This window comes from Pongo pygmaeus, chromosome 14, assembly GCF_028885625.2.
Source record: "Pongo pygmaeus isolate AG05252 chromosome 14, NHGRI_mPonPyg2-v2.0_pri, whole genome shotgun sequence".
Lineage (NCBI taxonomy): Eukaryota > Metazoa > Chordata > Mammalia > Primates > Hominidae > Pongo > Pongo pygmaeus.
The window spans coordinates 108,251,167-108,264,175 of record NC_072387.2 but is presented as its reverse complement, the minus strand read 5'-3'; the positions used below and the strand labels follow the sequence as shown (position 1 = coordinate 108,264,175).

The 13,009-nt window shown below is 45.4% G+C and overlaps 1 protein-coding gene across 5 annotated transcripts in view; it reads right to left on the bottom strand.

The window, feature by feature from the left end:
* Window positions 1–13,009, bottom strand: part of FARP1 (FERM, ARH/RhoGEF and pleckstrin domain protein 1) — a 313,748-nt gene that overhangs the window by 97,441 nt on the left and 203,298 nt on the right. For 4 of the 5 annotated variants that reach the window (XM_054446398.2, XM_054446402.2, XM_054446400.2 and 1 more), the window contains exon 3: window positions 10,587–10,691. The exons of the other annotated variant lie outside the window; for it this stretch is intronic. In XM_054446398.2, the coding sequence (XP_054302373.2) occupies window positions 10,587–10,691 (105 nt within the window). The remainder of the gene's footprint in view (window positions 1–10,586; window positions 10,692–13,009) is intronic. 5 annotated transcript variants of the gene reach the window in all.

Below are 13,009 nucleotides of genomic sequence, written 5' to 3'. Positions count from 1 at the left end.
TTATTTCACCACATGGTGCATCTTTATACACCAGAGTTTAGTCTTAAGACTAAACCACTCTAGTCTTGAGACTCACGAGTGGTTTAGCACCATCCCCTTGGGTAATAAGTATGTTTTCACTCAGAGTTCACGGGAGATCTAGTTAAAAGTGTGTGGTGCCCCCACCCCCAAATTGCTTAGTCTTTAGTCTTAAGACTAAACTCTAGTGTACAAAAATGCACCATGTGGTGAAATAAAACATTACAAATATATGCAGTTACTCTGAAACTCTGCACAGAGGTTACCTGTAGAGGGCAGGAGGCTATATTGTTTAATCTATAGCTTCCTCTTCCATCTCTTTCTTTTCCTCACTGTTGACTTGTAGGGTTTCCTGGAGTTTGGATTTTGCTGACTGCACGCTCACAGTACTATTCAACATGATCATCTTCTCTGTAGTTTCTGCAGTTTGGCAGCTGGATCCACCTGGATCCTTTGGCAAGGCCAAACGCAGTGTCTCAGGAAGAACACATTGAAGTCTCTGTTTTTTTAAATATCATTATGACCTTGATACGTTTTTGTTACTCATTTTTATGTGAAAATTGTTTCCTAACCTATTTAGAAGTAGTCATGGTTCCGAGTAGCTTTTCAAAGCTCCCCGAGCTTCCTCGTCTATTGTTTCTGTACAGTGTTGAAGGATATGGAAGCGTGCTTTCTCAAGTTCCCTGGCTCGATTTACCTCCCCTTCTCTGTCATTTCTCTCTGTTGTCTCTGTTCCATCTGGGCACCCTTCTCAGTAGTCTCTCTTGAGTGGTGGCCTGTCTCAAGGAGCAGTTACTGGTCACTGGAGCACAACTGCTCCAGCCCTGTTAGGCCTTACCCATTTCAGCTGCTCTTCTCAAACCATTTCCCTGTGATTTCTAGGGGCAATTTGAGGGTTCTCTTCTCCCACCCATCAGATGCCCTATTGCTTCCTCATTTCTTCCTAAACACACACCGATGGCATGCAGGCCTTGGGGCTGGCTGATGTTCTGTCTCCAGCTGCTTGTTCTTTGGGATCTAGGACTTACTCTGGCATCTAGTTTTGCCACAGATGTCGTCTGTGGGTTTTTGATTTTGCTAAATAGCTGTCTTTATGGATGGTCTTGGGTTTGAGAAGATCTAAAAACTATGCTTCCACCACCACCACCACCATCTTCTTAGAACTGCATATCCATTTTGAAACATATTAATATTTCCATGTATTTTTTCTTTAACCACTGATATGGTTTGGGTATTTGTCCCCTCCAAATCTTGTTGAAATGTGATTCCCATTGTTGGGGGTGGGGCCTGGCGGGAGGCGACTGGTTCATGGGGGCAGGTCCCTCATGAGTGGTTTAGCACCAGCCCCTTGGGTAATAAGTATGTTTTCACGCAGAGTTCGTGGGCGATCTGGTTGTGTGTGGTGCCTCCCCACCCCCAATTGCTCCCTCTCTTGCAACATGACACGCCTGTTCCTACTTCACCTTCTGCCATGAGTAAAACCTTCCTGAGGCCTCACCACGCTTATAGAGCCTGCAGAACCATGAGCCAATTAAACCTCTTTTTTTTTCTTTTTTTTTGATGGAGTCTTGCTCTGTCACCCAGGCTGGAGTGCAGTGGCGCGGCCTCGGCTCACTGCAAGCTCCGCCTCCTAGGTTCAGGCCATTCTCCTGCCTCAGCCTCCCAAGTAGCTGGGACTACAGGCGCCTGCCACCACACCCAGCTAATTTTTTGTATTTTAAGTAGAGACGGGGTTTCACCCTGTTAGCCAGGATGGTCTTGATCTCCTGACCTCGTGATCCGCCCGCCTCGGCCTCGCAAAGTGCTGGGATTAAAGGCATGAGCCACTGCGCCCGGCCAAACCTCTTTTCTTTATAAATTACCCAACCTCGGGTATTTCTTTATAGCAACACAAATGGCCTAACACAAGCACATTTCTTATTCAGGTATGATACGGCCAACAGCTCAGCAGGCCACTGCCATTCAGAAGAGGGTTTATTACTTACAGTTCCCAAGAGGAGGGGGCCCACCACTCCACAAGGAAGTACCAGGGCTGGGCCGGAGGCAGAGGGAGAGGGGGAGGGGGAACAAGGGCAGGATCGCTTCTGTGGGGAGGCGAGGCTGGGCAGGGTAAGCAGGTTTAGTACTGCCTGATCTGCGCCATTTCTGTGGGCTCTGGGGTGTGGCTGGCTCTGGTTGTGGGTACCTGGCCCTGGAGTGACTCTAAGGCAGGTGACTGTTGCCTCCTGGAGTGTCAGAACCAGCAGGAAGGAGGTGGCTGGATAGGGCTCTGGATTGGTTAACTGGCAAATAAAAGGTATACTCACAGGGAGCCATTTGTCATCTCTAAGAATTGGCTAGCCCGGGGAGGGGAAGTAGCTCCCCAGTCAACAAGGCCTCAGGTGTCAGAGAGTACAGAAAGTTAAAAAGTACAGAGGGAAAAGATCAGGGGTTGCCAGGGGCTCACGAGGAGAGAGGGATGAACTGGAGGAGCACAGGGAAGGATTAGGACAGTAACACAACTCTGTGTAATACTGTTGTGGTGGATGCAAGTCCGGATACATGTGTCAAAACCCACAGAATGTTCAACAGCAAGAGTGAAGCCTAATGTCAAGTTTGGACTGCAGTGAATGAATGATAATGGATTGACACTGGCCCATCAGTGAGGACACACATGCCACACTAAGGCACGGTGTCAGTAACGGGGGACACTGTATGTACGGACAGAGCAGGAGCAGTATATAGGAACCTCTGTACTTTTGGCTCAATTTTGTTGTGAACTTAAAACTGCAATACAAACATTAAATCTATTAATTAAACAAACAAAACACTAAAAGCCCCAAAATCAGTTATTCTCCTTCCCACTTGAGAGCTGGAGCATCTCCCATAGCTGTATTTTCCAAGGGACCTGTCCTCCCAGACTCTCTGCTTGAGGGGAGCTTTGCCTCCCCTGGGGACCTGCCTGTCAACACAGTCACCATCAGATGGTGCTGCCCCACGAGGTAACCGAGCCTCTGTACAGCCTCACCTCTGCTAGCTTCCCACACCTGCAGGCTGTCCTCGATCCTGTGACATTCTTCATCCTTTACACCTCCCATGTTCCTCAAAAAGCTCCTCCTCACCTCAGAGGTCCTCAGACCCCTAGGAAGAAGCGAGGGCAGACGCTGCGGCTAAGCACAGATGAAGCAGGTGTGTCTGACTCCAGCAGGGTCTAGAAACCTCCAGCAAGGGATGCCTGTCATCCCCAGGAACTGCAGTTTCCATGACCTCCTGCCCCTCAAAAGCAGGCCCACTACTGACAAATCTTTTCTCCTAGCATGGAGGACAGAAAATGAATGACAAGGTGCCAATCTTCTTCCTGGAGCTTCACCAGTATTTATTTATAAGAAACCAGAATTGTTTTTTATCAGGCCAGTTAGCATTGTCTTTTTTTTTTTTTTTTTTTTTCTGAGATGGAGTCTTGCTCTGTCACCAAGCTTGAGTGCAGTGGTGCGATCTCGGCTCACTGCATCCTCCGCCTCCTGGGTTCAAGTGATTCTCCTGCCACAGCCTCCCAAGTAACTGCGAATATAGAAGCGTGCCACCAAACCGGCTAATTTTTGTATTTTTAGTAGAAATGGGGTTTCGCCATGTTGGCCAGGCTGGTGTCAATCTCCTGACCTCAAGTGATCTGCCTGCCTCGGCCTCCCAAAGTGCTGGGATTACAGGCGTGAGCCACTCGCCCAGCCGCAATGTCATTTTAATAAAACAGTGGTGGGCTGGTTTCACTGGTTTCTGAGTTAGATTGCAAAAAATGAAATACAACAGATAGCTGAGTACCTACTATGTGCCATGAGACCTGCTGGGCTCATCATTGTAAAGTATCTGATTAGCCCTCATAATAACCTTGTAAAATGGTCATTTATTCCTCTCATTTCTCAGATGAAGTGTAAAATCAAGGAAGTTAAGAATCAACCTAGCAGCTAAATGACAAAGCGAATGTTTAAACAGATTTACAAGCCACAATGCAGAGCTTTTCCAGCTAGCCTCAATAGGCCAAGGAGATAAATTTTCCGTATACAACTATCTCTGCTGTTACGGTTTGTGCAGCTCTTTCCGACGGGAGATCCAAGGACAGGCAGCCACATGCGACATACAGAACATGAGCTTTGGCTAAGAGAGGCTCTGTGTGGATCCTGGTTACACGCTTCATTGTTAAGGACTGGGCACGTTACTTCTCTGGATTTGCTCACTGTAAAATTTGGGTGATAGAATACCTACCACAGAGATTGGCAAACTACGGCACATGGGCCAAATCCGGCCAGGCTACTGCCTGTTCTGGCACAAGTCCGAAGCAGAGATTGGCTTTTACATTTTTCAGTGGTTAAAAAAAAATCAAAAGAATCACATTTCGTGATATGTGAAAACTATATGAAAGCCAAATCTCTGTGCCCATAAATAAAGTTGTATTGGAACACAGCCACGTCCATTCATTTCACATCGTCTACAGATGCTTCTGCTCTGTGAAGACAGAGTTGAGTGTAACAAAGGCTCTCACCAGGCCTGAACTTCAGCCAGGCTCCTCTTCTCCATGAGGCCTCAGCCTCAGGCTTCCGTGTCCGGTTTTAGCAAGAATCCTGCGAAGCCCAATTCGAGGGAGTCCCCTGGCTAGCTCCCGGAGCTGGCCCCCGTGGCAATCTAATGTCTTTCTGGCCCTTTCCCAGCCTTCAGACTTTATGTACCAATTAGCAGCCGTATTAAGCACAGGGTCTTGATTCCCATGATCAGTAATGTTTCTGCCATGGAAAGCTCAATCTATACTTTCAAACAGCTGATTAAAACACTGTTCTGTTGTGGAGTGATCCTTTATGGACAGTGCTGGACAAGAGCAGGAGCAGGACAAGAGCCAAGGGCAAGAGCAGGCCAAGCTTGCGTGTCAACACTGCAATCAACTCTTTTAATTGACAAGCCTTGGGACAAGTCTAATTAAGGGTAGAACATAATTATTTCATAATGATCACTAGTTTATTTACAATCTTGAGAAACACATCTTAGACTATGAAAAACACTTATTTTCTCCTTCAACTCCTTCACATCCTTACTATGAATAAGGCTCTGACTTGGGTATTTATAAGACAGAAATGTTGAGAAGACAGACAGAAGGCTGGGCAGAAATTCAAGCTGCCAAAATTCAACAACTTATTGCCTAGAGACAAGGATTCACAACCTGACATGCCAGGTGCTTTGGGGAAACTAGTTTCCCACGCATCACACACAGAGAAATGGGGTGAACCCAGTTGTTACAGCCCTATGATTGGGCATTTTGAAACCAACCATGCTTTTTCTCAGGTTGGAAGATGGGTGCACAGTCTCCCAAATGAAGACTGGCAAAGATGACAGTCACAATGGTGGTGATGGCACACCCACGTTCATTGTAGCATGGCTCACAATAGCCAAGAGGTGACAGCAATATAAGTGTCCATCCATGGAGGAATGGATACTGAAGACGTGGTGAATACACACAATGGAAATGGTATTCGGCCTTAAAACCGAGGGAAATCTTGTTGTATGCCACTGCACAGATGAACCTCGAGGACATTATGCTGAGTGAGATAAGCCAGTCACAAAAAAACAAAGACCACACGATTCCACTTACTTGACGAGGTGTCTAAAGTAGATAGACTCAGTAACAGAAAGTAGAACAGGGGCTGGGGAAGGGGAACTGGGGAGTTGTTCAATGGGTGTAGAGTTTCCACTTCACAAGATAAAAAAAATTCTAGAGATCTGCTCTACAACAAAGTACATGTAGTTAACACTTCTGAACTACACACTTACAAATGGTTACAAATGTGTTACTTGTTTTTGACCACAATTTAAAAAATAATAACTATGAAGATGACGATGGTAACAAGTTTCCATAAATAATGCTTTTGGAACACTTTAATGGATCCCAGACACTGGGCTGCATGCTAAGAGACATTGTCAAGCAACTGTGTCTGGTGCGGAGGGGAAAATCCAGCTGGTGCTTACGATTCTCACAAGGTGAAGTGAGATGCTCTTCCTCAGTTCATACAAGCAAGACTGGCCTGTGGCACTTCCAAAATAGATTCTGTCAGATGACCTTTTGATCATCACTTCTGCTACTGTGTGCTTTCATTGCATTTTGGAACTTTCATTGCATTTGGATCTGTAACTATTACTGAAGTTATCGATGTCACATGTTGTAAGGCAGAGCTCACTGGATTTTTACAAACTGATTGTATCCACGGAACCAGCATCCAGATCAAGAGAGAGAACACAGCCAAGACCCTGGCAGCAATCCCTATAACTCCCCCGGTCATTTACGGCATCCCCTCGATTAGCACAGATCGATTCTATCAGAAGAACTTTTTTTTTGCAATGGAGTCTCACTCTGTCACCCAAACTGGAGCACAGTTGAACGATCTCAGCTCACTGCAACCTCTGCCTCCTGAGTTCAGACGATCCTCCTGCCTCAGCTCCCTGAGTCACTGGGACTACAGGCATGCGCCACCACACCCAGCTAGTTTTTGTATTTTTAGTAGAGACAAGGTTTCACTATGTTGGCCAGGCTGGTATCAAACTCCTGACCTTAAGTGATCCTCCTGCCTTAACCTCCCAAAGTGCTGGGATTACAGGCATGAGCCACCACACCCGGCCTCAAAAGAACTTTTAAAAATTGAGGCAGGTGGATCACCTGAGGTCAGGAGTTTGAGATCAGTCTGGCCAACATGGTGAAACCCCATCTCTACTAAACATACAAAAATTAGCCAGGCATGGTGGTGGGCACCTGTAATCCCAGCTACTCAGGAAGCTGAGGCAGGAGAGTTGCTTGAACCCAGAAGGCAGAGGTTGCAGTCAGCCAAGCTTGCACCACTGCACTCCTGCCTGGGTGACAGAGCAAGACACCATCTCAAAAAAAAATAAATAAAAAATAAAAAAATTATATGCAATTAGCTCAGGCTGCAATTCTGTAATTAACAGAGAGTCAAGTCAGTTTAGTGATATGGTCAGAACAAGATGATGACTGAGGGCAGGCACTTCTACAGATCCGAGCTTCAATCCCATTTCTTTGCTGTGTGCCTTTGGGAGAACGACCTACCTCTTTAAGGCTTAACTTCCTCGTCAGAAAAAGGGGCTATAACGCACCGTTGCAGGAATAAATGAAACGCTGTATGTGAACCTAGCACGGTCCCTGGCAGTTATCACTCTCTAGAGCATGTGTTGGCCAACTATGGCTTCCTGTTATATGAAGTTCTGCTGGAACAAACACACGTATTCATTCACATATTATCTATGGCTGCTTTTGCATGATAAGGGGAGATTCAAATAGTTGCAGCAGAGACTGCACGGTCTGTAGGGCCTACAGTACTATCTGGCCCTTTAGAAAGACGGTGTGACCCCTGCTGTAGAACGTGGGTCATGTGTGCTGCTGCACCCATAGGGACTAGAACACTCCAGCACATAGGAAGCACTCATGCGGCGGCTTTTGTGTGACATGTGACAAATAAACACTTACTTATTTAAGTTATCAACGGTGGGTTTTATTTTGCAGTTGAATACATTCCTAAACAATAGTGTTAAGAATGGAGTGAAATCATAAAAGTCAAGCCTGGTAACAACTTGAAAGAAGTCAGCCCTGCCCGGTACCTAGAAAGAACAATAGGCTTACAAATTCTAGCAAAAGAGAAGCACCTATGGTTAACAGAAGAGACACTGAACTTGGAGTCAGAAGAACACAGAATCTTAGCTGTGCCATTAGCTAATTGGTAGATTCAGACATGGGGAAATTTTTAGAATCTTAGCACCCTCAGCTGTGAAGCCCAAACACTGCTGCCGATTTCTGGTTTAGACAAACAGCTCCTGCAGGACTGGAATTGGACAAGACTGGAGTCAGGAAAGCCATCAGGAGCTTAAAGGAATTCAGGCAGGCACAGAACAGGGTTGTTAGAAATAATGAGATAACGGTAACTTCAGGTGTTTTGAGAATCATTATTTTACCGTGAAATAAGAGCATGAAACAATATTCCACAGAACTTGCTACACTCTAATTGTTTCCTGGACTCTCTTAAGAAGCTGTGTGTGCCTAGTGAATGGAAACCGTAACTACTTCTTGCTAGCTGTGACTTTCTCTCACCTTTCATGTGAAGTCTGATGCCAGACACAGTGTAGGCACAAAATAACTGTTAGCTGAACAGGAGAAGGCAGAATGAGATTTGGCAGGTCTGTGGTCGTATGCCACACTGTAAAAAGGGCTGGGAGTCAGGGAATCTCGGATGTGAAGTACAAACTAGAAAACGACAGAGTGTTTGGAGGTGGGAATAAATTGAGAAAATACAACTTGCTCTCATTTTTAGGCCCATGACAGATCCGCTCATTTGCCACCTGCTCTGCTCGGAGCCAGGCTCGATCTGCACTGCCTCTGACGGCTCTTCCTGTAGATGCTGCCGTCCCACCTGTGGCCACCTTCTCTTCACAATGAATGTTCTCATCCCGTTTCAGAGCTTTGACAGACATTCATAATAATCACAAGATTCTTGAATCCAAATTTCCACCCAGATCTCTTTCCTGTGCTCCAGGAAATACACCTTCTGGCACTGCCTGCTGGATATCTCCACTGAATGCCACCAATGCCCCTGCCTCCTCAAGCTGGAATGGGACTCATCTTCACCTCCGGGCATGGTCTTCCCCAGGGACAGGCACTACTGTCCACCCAGATGGCAAAGCTGGAAAACTGAGCCACTCCAAGCCCTCTCCTCCACAAGTGTATTCATTCAATCACATCCTCTCCTACTGCCCCCAACCCCAACCTCTGGAATCCATCCAGCTCCTGCCAGCCTGTCAACTCTCCCTTAGTTCTAGCCAGCACCATCTCCAACCAGACTCATTGCTAGATCCTAATGGCTTTCTTGACTCCAGTCTGGTCCTATTCCAATCTGCCTACAGTTCTCTTTCTAAACCAGAAATCAGATCATGTCACACTCTCTTTTAAATGCATTAACAGCTTCTCAAACACATTAGTTTGGATATAGAACTGTGAGGGCCGATACAAAGCCCTTGGCCACATGTGATGACTGAGCACTTGAAACATGGCTAGTCTAAACCAAGAGGTGCTGAGGTGTCAAATACACACCAGATTTGAAGACTTCACAGACAAAACAGACAGCATGAATATATCTCACTCACAATTATTTAGACTGACTGTGTGTTCAAATGATAATGTTTCTGGATATAGGAGGTTAAATAACATATATTTTTAACATGAATTTCACCTGGTTGTTTGACCTTTTTAACATAATGCTAGAAAAGTTAAAATTGCATATGTGGCTTATTTCTCCTGACTGCAATGGCATAGAAAGCCCTTCACCATACAGCTCCCAGCTGAGCTTCCAAACTTCCTTCTCTCACTGCCTTTACCATTGCCCTTCTCCTATCCCCCTATCCCCCTATCCCCCTCACCTCTGGCCTTCTCTGCAGGCTCCTGAATAACCCATTTGCTTTCTGGTTTTTGTACGTGGGGTGCCTCATCTCTCTGGTACGTTCTTTCTATTAGATCAAGTCCTACTGGTCTCCCAGGATGCAGGTTTGCAGAAGGATCTCCTGAACTCAAATGGTGTCTGTTGCCCCCACTACCCAACACCACTGCTCTCAGGGAAGCACCTGTCACACATCCTGTATTTGCAGGGCTCCCCACCTGGATGATAAATTCCCTGTGTCTCATTCACTACTCAATCTACTGTGCAGGGACTAATAGGAGTTCCAGGAACTCAGTATGCATAGAATCAAAGAATAAAAACTTAGCCAATGAACTTATAGCCCCAAAAGTTGCCTAATAAAAGGTAGATTCAGATATAGGCTTAAGCAAAGCGCCATCAATCCAAAGAGATAAAAATACCAGGAAGCTATGCTCTACATTTTGGATTCAATTTGATACAACCTTTTTTCAGAACAATCTGACATATTTAACAACCTTAAAATGATTGGACCCATTGATTGGGTAAATCTACACCATTGGATCTGAACTACTGAACAGTTAGCTATGAGCACAAACACAAACGTACTCAGTCCATTGGGGCAACATCTATAATAGCAAAAAACTGTAAAGAGAGAAGTATTCCATCATTTACAACGGAAGTTGTACATGAGACATGTCCCTTTGTTGGAATGGCATGCAGCCATGAAAAAGAAGGAAATGGACTCCATGTGCTGAAAAGGAAAGATTTCCCCTGAGCAGGGAGGGAAAGCAGCGGGCACTGTACTATTTCCTCACATTTGTGTATTTCAAAGATATATGTTTGCATATGCATCTACACAGAATTTATCAGAAATATACTCAAGTGTGTGTGTGTTCACAAGGTACGGCTCCTGGGGGCAGAGGTGGGAGGGCAGTCATCACTGTGTACCTTCTTTGAACTTGCTAATCATATGTATGAATACTTTTATTATAAAACATATTAATGAGGGCTCTCTGGTGTTTTTCCCTCTATTTCTGCACGACCACAGAAAAGCATCAATTATTTCACTGCCCCTGCCCAGCCCCCCACCAAGATGAACAGACAGCAAAATAGTAACATTAAGTTGACATCACCTACCGTGATCTTTTTGTGATCAGGAAACTCGAGGCCAAAATAGTCACCTTCCACGAGGTTGAGGTGGTTGCAAACTGCATCCAGCAGCACCTTCCCAGGAGCTCTTTGCTGTGAGCAGAAACAACAGGGGTTATCCCTGAGGCAGGCATGGATGAAAACAAACCACAGCTCCTTGCTGCAGGAAACCTCTGGATTCCTAAGTCTGCGGGTCCTTCACAGCTTGCCACCACCCACCTCCACGACACCCTGAACACCAGCCCCATCTACACCTCCGTATCCCAGCACCTGCTGTTCCCAAAATTGGATGCACATCTCTTAGCATCTTCTTCCCACTCCAATCCCAAGCATCACTCCTCCCCCCTTATTCAATTAATCAACTATTTTTTTAGAGTAGTTTTAGGTTTACAAGAAGTTGAGCAAAAACTTCTTCGCACTACACAGTGTCCCCGGTTATTAACGTTGGTGGTAGAGATTTGCTATGGTTGTGGAGCCAATTTCACACAGCATCATCACTCACACTCCGTAGCTCCCATAAGGCTCACTCTGTGTGCTGTAAAGTTCTATGACAAATGTGACCTGTCTGCATTACAGTATCATACAGAATACTTTCACTGCTTTATATGAATTTCCCCCTAAAAATCCTCTGTGTTCCAGCTATTCCTCCCTCCCTCCCTCCTAATCCCTGGCGACCACTGATCTTACTGTCTCTAGTTTGCCTTTCCCAGAATGTCATCTAGCTGGACTCATACAGCATGTAGCCTTTGCAGACTGCCTTCTTTCATTCAGCAATACGCATGCATATAAGGTCCTTCTCTGTCTTTTTTTTTTTTTTTTTTTTTTGAGACAGAGTTTTGTTCTTGTTGCCCAGGCTGGAGTGCAATGGTGTGATCTCAGCTCACTGCAACCTCCGCCTCCTGGGTTCAACTGATTCTCCTGCCTCAGCCTCCGGAGTAGCTGGGATTATAGGCATGTGCCACCACGCCAAGCTAATTTTATATTTTTAGTAGAGATGGGGTTTCTCCATGTTGGTCAAGATGGTCTCAAACTCCCGACATCAGGTGATCCACCTCCCTTGGCCTCCCAAAGTGCTGGTATTACAGGCATGTGCCACTGTGCCCTGCCCCTTCCGTGTCTTTTTATGACTTGGTAGCTTATTTATTGAGACAGAGTCTTGCTTTTGTCACCCAGGCTGGAGTGCAATGGCGCGATCTCACCTCACTGCAATCTCCGCCTCCCAGGTTCAAGCGATTCTCCTACCTCAGCCTCCCGAGTAGCTGGGATTACAGGCACCTGCCACCATGCCCGGCTAATTTTTTGTATTTTTAGTAGAGATGGGGTTTCACCATGTTGGCCAGGCTGGTCTCGAACTCCTGACTTCAGGTGATCCACCTGCCTCAGCCTCCCAAAGTGCTGGGATTACAGGTACGAGCCACCACACCCAGCCAGTTTATTCATTTTTACTGTGGAATAATATTCTACTGTCTGGATGTAATACAGTTTATTCACCTACTGAAGGACATTTTGGTTGCTTCTAGTTTTGACAATTATGAATACAGGTGTTATAAATATTTCTGGACAGGTTTTATGTGGACATTAAGTTTTCAACTCGTGACCCCAGGCCTTTTTTGTGACAGTCAAAGCCCTGTCCCTGTGCCTCTCTCCTTGTCCACAAATATGACATGGATGGTTTCCTCCTCTACATTCCTGTAGTACTCTGTGCAGTATCTCATCGAAATACCCACATTGAAGGGAAAGGCCATATTTTTTTCATCCCTGTATCCACAATGCCTAAAGACCAACCAATTTTGTTGAAATGAATGAACAAATCAATAAAAGTTATCCATTCCACTGTATTATAGATGGTTTAGTACCTATGTGTCTATGTCCCCAATTAATATCAGGCCACTTGTTCATTTTTCTATTCTTATTGCCTAGCACAGCACCTGGCAATCAATCAATGTCTGTTGAAATCAATACTATTCATGCATTTTCTATATACTGAATCTATAGGGAAAGGGAATATTATGTATAAAAACCCACGTTCTACCCTAAAGAGCTTAGAATCATATGCCTCAGTTTCTCTTCACTATGTACCTTCCCAGTGACTGATAGTAAAATGGATCAATTCCACCATATAGATCAAATCTTGGGGGACAAATGCTTTCACGACATTGCCATTCACAGTTACTTATTTCTGTTGTTGTTGTTGTTTGTCTTTGTTTTTTTGAAACGGAGTTTCCCTCTTTCACCCAGGCTGGAGTGCAGTGGCACGATCTTGGCTCACTGCAACCTCTGCCTTCCGGGTTTAAGTGATTCTCCTGCCTCAGCTTCCCAGGTAGCTGGGATTACAGGCACCCGCCACCACGCCCGGCTAATTTTTGTATTTTTAGTAGACACGGGGTTTCACCATGTTGACCAGGCTGGTC